Raw genomic sequence first — 6000 nt, 5'->3', positions numbered from 1 at the left:
AGCTGATCAGCCACAGCTGACGGCGATCTCCCTGATTGGCTCCGCCCAGCCTGCAGTGAACAGACACACACACCAAAGCACAGAGACAAAAACCCAAAAACCCAGTGAACAAAGTCTAGGATCCTCACACTAGGAGCAGAAATGCTTTCTTGCAAGGATGGTTTTCCATTTGCAGTTACTGTTGTGTGAGCTTGTATTATGTGGATCTGCCTGGTTATTATGTGCACAGGTTTTGATACTAATTGAACACCATACTTTTGCTGATGCTGTGCTACATGTATGAACTGTAAGTTTTGTCACACTTTTCTCTTCGGTGATATCGTTGAGTTTCAGTTCTTAACTCAGTAGATGGAGATCAATGATTGACATCAACCTTTTCACACAGTGGTAAACCTCACACCTAGATAGACTCTCTAATCACACTGACTTTCTGAGGCTCGGCCCTAGTGCTCTACAATAGGCAGCCCATTATAGCTTGTTTGGACAGTTGGTCTATACTTGGGTTAGCATTGGGTTTTGCATCAGATTTTTGTGCAAATCAAGAGAAAGTAGTCATATGAACTGCAAACATTGTATCCAGCAAAACTCTTCTGTTATGCTGGATGTGAAGGAGAAAGCATTCCCATCATGTTGTAGGTTCCTGCCCTGCAGAGTTCCTCTTAACTTAATCATCTAATAATTCTAAGCAAGACAGCTGACTGAATGCCCCATGTTGTTATGATTGCAGTAGTCCCACCCAGCATAGGCGCATGCTACCAAATACTCTATGAAACTAGATCTAACAGGTAGATGTGTCGACAGCTGATTGAGCACATATTTCACATAAAGGTCTGCGAAGCTAATTGAAACAGTGTGGATGTGCCAAATAGCTCTGCAGCAGCCTGTAATCTGGAGTGGTACTTGCTCTCCGACATCCCACAAGTTCCTTAGTCACCGAGATGTTCCGGGCGGGTAATTACCTCCTGCTGTTCATTAAAATATGTGTATAAATGTGAAAGCTTATATGTTCAAATACATTATTTTTTTCAGATGACAGTGTTTGTTAATATTTTACTTAAAGCCTAAATTGAGTTCAACTATCAAGTACATGTTAACACAAATCAAAATCATCATGCTAAATCCGAAAACTGTATTGCTGTGGAGCAGAAGTAAAATGATTCTTACGTTAGAAGATTTTCTGCAAAGCAAAGCACAGAGACTTTTTTACCAAATTTAAATTTTAGATTATGTTACAGACAACTGTTGCTTGATTAGTTGTGCCTGAAAATGCTAGAGAAAAAAGTAGCAGTGCCCAAGTGCATGTTAACGCTTTCCTTGGCAAAAATCTGCCATTTAATGTTGTTGGTTCTGTTGTCTGGGAAAAGAAAAGTTCCGTAAACATGACAGTGTAAGTTTCAGTAACTAAAGTTGTCCATTACATCTGCAGCAGACCCATTTGGAGGAGACCCATTCAAAGAGACTGATCCATTCAAGGCTTCATCAGAAGACTTCTTCAAAAAGACCACAAAAATGGATCCCTTCTCCACTCCAGACCCCTTCAGTAAAAGTGCCACCTTGCCTTCCAAGGTATGCACACACACACACACACACACACACACACCCCAAAATGGTGTCATATGTGTGTTTTCAGCGTGTGCGAGCTAAAGTTTCACATGGTCGCATTGTGCGAGTGAATGATGATCATCATGCTGATCTGGTTCCTTCAGTCGGCTCTGGTAACTGCTGCTCCAGTTATTGTGGTTGGAAATAGTCATATTTCATCAGCTGGTGCGACCAATGAAGAAAGTTGGTAACACCAGTGCTACCATGCCCTGCTACATGTATTTTACTTTTAGATAAAGGCATGCACAATAGTTTTACATATAATAAATAACAATCAAATGCAGAGACAATTATTTAACCATATGTTAAGGAGTCATTACGTTTATACAGTCTTACAATTACAACAGGCCCTTTGAGGGCTAACATAATGCTTATGTGGCCTGGGATGAAAATGAGTTTGACACCCCTGTACTAGAGGGATGAACACCATTCTTTCAAAAGGTATTCCTTCGGTGTTTTGATGATGGTAGGGCAGAAGGCTGGCTGACACGTAGCAGCAAACTACCATGCAGGGCTGCTGGCCTGATCTTGAGATTCTGCATCTTTTTCTTCTAACGCTTTGAAATGTAGACCGGGGAATCAGGGGACCAAGCCACCAACTGTGCAACTAGTGAATGACCTATTCTGCCTCCTGAGCCACTGTTGCTCTACAAACTTAAAAAACCCAATGCCTATGCCAAAAGGAATTATTTTCTTCCACAGTAAACAGAAATGTGGACATTTTTTAGATTTATGTAAAGAAGAAAACACTACTCTGAGGACATTTTAAAGTTTGAGTGGATTGGATTAGATTTACTATTAACAGAGCATTTCTTTCTATGTTTCCTACAGCAAGCCAGTCACTTCACAAACAGTGACCCATTTTCCTCAAGCCACCCAAAACCCAAAGGACCAGGTACGATTTAATTTGTTATTTCACCACAATGCTTTTGGACACCCTGAAGTATTTTTACCTCAAAAATGAAATGAATCTTTCAGTCTATGTTTTCTCCAATGTCTAAAAAGGATAAGAGACCATTTAAGAAAAAAAACAAAGCATGCCTTGCAAAGCCACCAGCAGGTTCGGGAGAAACGACAGGGTTAGAACCGTGAAATAAAGTAATCCACGGAGAACAACAATGACAAACTTCAAAGTCTGAAAATGTGCTGGGGTAACACTAAAAAGAGGGCTAAAGGTGTGTAGCTGCAACTGGGTTATTAAATCAGTCTCCATATTCCAATCTTGTGAAGAATCAGATCACCAAATTCAGTTGGCAGAAAATCAGTCTCACGAAGGATGTTAAACTATCAATATGAAACTCTGATTAATAGTTAAATCAATAACTACAAACACAATTACCATATCAATAGCTGGATTGAAGTATTTTCAATTTCTAGGCAGTGCAAAAGCAAAGTCTATAATACAGCTGAAGACATAATACTAACACCCTTGGGAAATTTTAGGATTTTTTTCAGAAAATTCCCAAGTGCTGTTAAACAAATCAAGGAATTTTTAACACAGCTTTTCCAAACATCCCAGTTTTGTTTTGGAAGCTTACTCTATTTTACATTGCACACAGAAAGAAATTATTTAACAATTCTACAATTCTATGATTTAATTTAGCAGACGCTTTTATCCAAAGCGAAGTACATTTGAGAGCGGATACAACACAAGCAAGGATCTAGTCAGGAGAAAACAATCTAGATAAGTGCCATACAATAAGTCGAAGTGTGATCCGCGTTGATGCCAATAGCAGGCTGTGTGGGAGGAAATAGGAAAAATGTATGTATGTATGTATGTATGTATGTATGTTTGTTTGTTTGTTTGTTTGTTTGTTTGTGACCTTGTGTTTGACCGTGACATTTTGTCCAAGGTCAAATGTCACATCACCAATATGGGTTCCTATCTGATTGCAATAAGAAGTTATGTGTTCATCTTACACTTTTTCCAAGTTATAATGGATTTAAAATTTGTGATGATTTTAGACCTTCAGTGTGACCTTGACCTTTGTCTCAAGGTCATATGTTACATCACCAGTTTATAGGCCTCGAATATCTTCCTAAGCTAGTATACTGTTGGGCGGGTGTGGCTCAGGTGGTAGAGGGAGTTGGTCAATGATCAGAAGGTCAGCGGCTGGAGGTCAGGGACGTGAAGCTCTGGATCCACAGACGTCTGCAGGGAAACCAAACACAGGACCTTGGGGGAAACACAAAGTTAGTGACATGTAATGGTGGTTATAACTGTATGGAAGGAAGGGAGAGGAGAGGAGAGGAGAGGAGAGGAGAGGAGCTCAGTACATCATTAGAATCCCCCAGCAGTCTAAAGCTATAGCAGCATAACTAAGGGACAGTTCAGGTGATCCTGAGTAGCCCTAACTATAGGCTTAACAAAGAGGAACGTTTTAAGCCTAACCTTAAAAGTAGAGAGGGTTTCTGCCTCCCAAGCCCAAACTGGGAACTGATTCCATAAGACAGGAGCCTGATAACAGAAGGCTCTGCCTCCCATTCTACTTCTGGAAACTCGAGGAACCACAAGTAGACCTGCAGTCTGAGAGTGAAGGGCTCTGTTAGGATGATACAGTACAAAGGTAAACTGGAGCTTGGTCATTGAGAGTTTTATATGTTTGAAGCTTGATTTTAAATTATATCCTGGATTTTACAGGGAGCCAATGAAGAGAAGCTTATACGGGAGAAATATGATCTATCTTACTGTTTCCTGTCAGAACCCTGGCTAAAGCATTTTGGATCAACTCAAGGTTTTTAAGAGAATTATTTGGACATCCTGATAATAAGGAACTAATCAAGAAGTTATAAATGCATGGACTAGTTTTTCAGCATCACTCTGAGACAAGATATTTCTGATTTTTGCAATATTGCGTAAATGAAAAAAGGCTGTCCTACAAACTAATTTTATATGGCTATTGGTCAAAAACAACTCCAAGGTTCTTCACAGTAGAACTGGAGGCCAAGGCAATGCCATCTTGAGTAGCAATCTGGTTCGATAGTGTTTTTCTGAGGTGTTTAGGGCCAAATACAATAACCTTAGTTTTGTCTGAATTTAAATGAAGGAAATTACAGGTCATCCAGGCCTTAATGTCCTTCAGACATGCCTGGAGTTTGATTGGTTTCATTTGGATTCATAGATAAATATAGCTGGGTGTCATCTGCATACCAGTGGAAATTTATGCAGTGCTTCCTAGTAATATTGCCTAAAGGGAGCATGTACAAGGTAAATAATATAGCTCCTAACACAGAGCCCTGTGGAACTCCATAACTAACTCTGCTGTGGGTGGAAGAATCATCACTCACATGAACAAACTGGAATCTGTCTGATAAATATGATTTAAACCAATTTAGTGCCGTTCCATTAATCCCAATTAAACATCCCAGTCTCTGTAATAAGATGCTGTGATCCACTGTATCAAATGCAGCACTGAAAAAAAAAGTATAGAAACTAGTCCACTATCTGAAGCTATAAGAAGATCATTAGTGACCTTCACCAGTACTACCTCTGTACTATGATGCATTCTAAAACCTGATTGAAACTCTTCAGACAAACCATTTCTATGCAGATAATCACATAATTAGCTTGCAACAACTTTTTCAAGAATTTTAGAAATAAAAGGGAGGCTGGATATGGGCCTATAGTTAGCTAAAACGCCTGGCTCTAGAGTAGGCTTTCTGAGTAGTGGTTTTATTATAGCTACTTTAAAAGCTTGCAGTACGTAGCCTGTTAACATAGAGAAGTTGATGATATTTAATATTGCAATATTTTTTAGAGGAAAGATTTCCTTGAACAGTCTAGTTGGGATTGTGTCAAACAGACATGTTGCTGGTTTAGAAGAATTTGCTATTGACGTGAGCTCTGAGAGAATCTGGTCCTATGAATGCATCCAGAGCTGCTGCACCTAAAGACATGTTAATAATTTTTTGTCTAATATTCAAAACTTTATCAGTGAAGAAGGACATAAAGTCTTCACTGCTGAGAGCGAAAGCAACACAAGGCTCCACAGAGCTGTGGCTCTTTGTCAGCCTGGCTAGAGTGCTGAAAAGAAATCTGAGGTTGTTCTTGTTTTCCTCAATTAGGGAGTAAATGAGATTCTTCTGAATTTGTAGAGTGCCACTGTCTTTCCAGCTTTCTTAATTTCTGTTTTAAGATGCGCAGCTGTTGACTATACCATGGAGCTATTTTATTGTAATTAATTGGCTTCTTTTTCAATGGGGCAACAGCATCAGTTGATGAACGCAGTAAAGCTGCAGTTCTATCAACAAGATTATCCACCTGTATGGGACTAAGATTTGAGGAGCAGCTCTCTGTTGTGTTGGCATATGGCATTGAAGTAAATAATGTGGAACCATTTCCTTAAATTTAGTTATTGTGTTATCGGATAGACATCTGTTGTAATGGAACTCTTTGGT

At 39.4% G+C, this 6000-nt stretch overlaps 1 protein-coding gene across 3 annotated transcripts in view; it reads left to right on the top strand.

The window, feature by feature from the left end:
- Window positions 1-6000, top strand: part of eps15l1a (epidermal growth factor receptor pathway substrate 15-like 1a) — a 65358-nt gene that overhangs the window by 36472 nt on the left and 22886 nt on the right. For 2 of the 3 annotated variants that reach the window (XM_008277319.1, XM_008277317.1), the window contains exons 20-21: window positions 1430-1566; window positions 2434-2497. In XM_008277319.1, the coding sequence (XP_008275541.1) occupies window positions 1430-1566; window positions 2434-2497 (201 nt within the window). Of the gene's footprint in view, window positions 1-1426; window positions 1567-2433; window positions 2775-6000 lie in introns of those variants that run through there. The other variant, XM_008277318.1, reaches the window with a different exon arrangement.

This window comes from Stegastes partitus, unplaced genomic scaffold, assembly GCF_000690725.1.
Source record: "Stegastes partitus isolate 25-593 unplaced genomic scaffold, Stegastes_partitus-1.0.2 Scaffold95, whole genome shotgun sequence".
NCBI lineage: Eukaryota > Metazoa > Chordata > Actinopteri > Pomacentridae > Stegastes > Stegastes partitus.
This window is presented reverse-complemented; position numbering and strand designations above follow the sequence as displayed.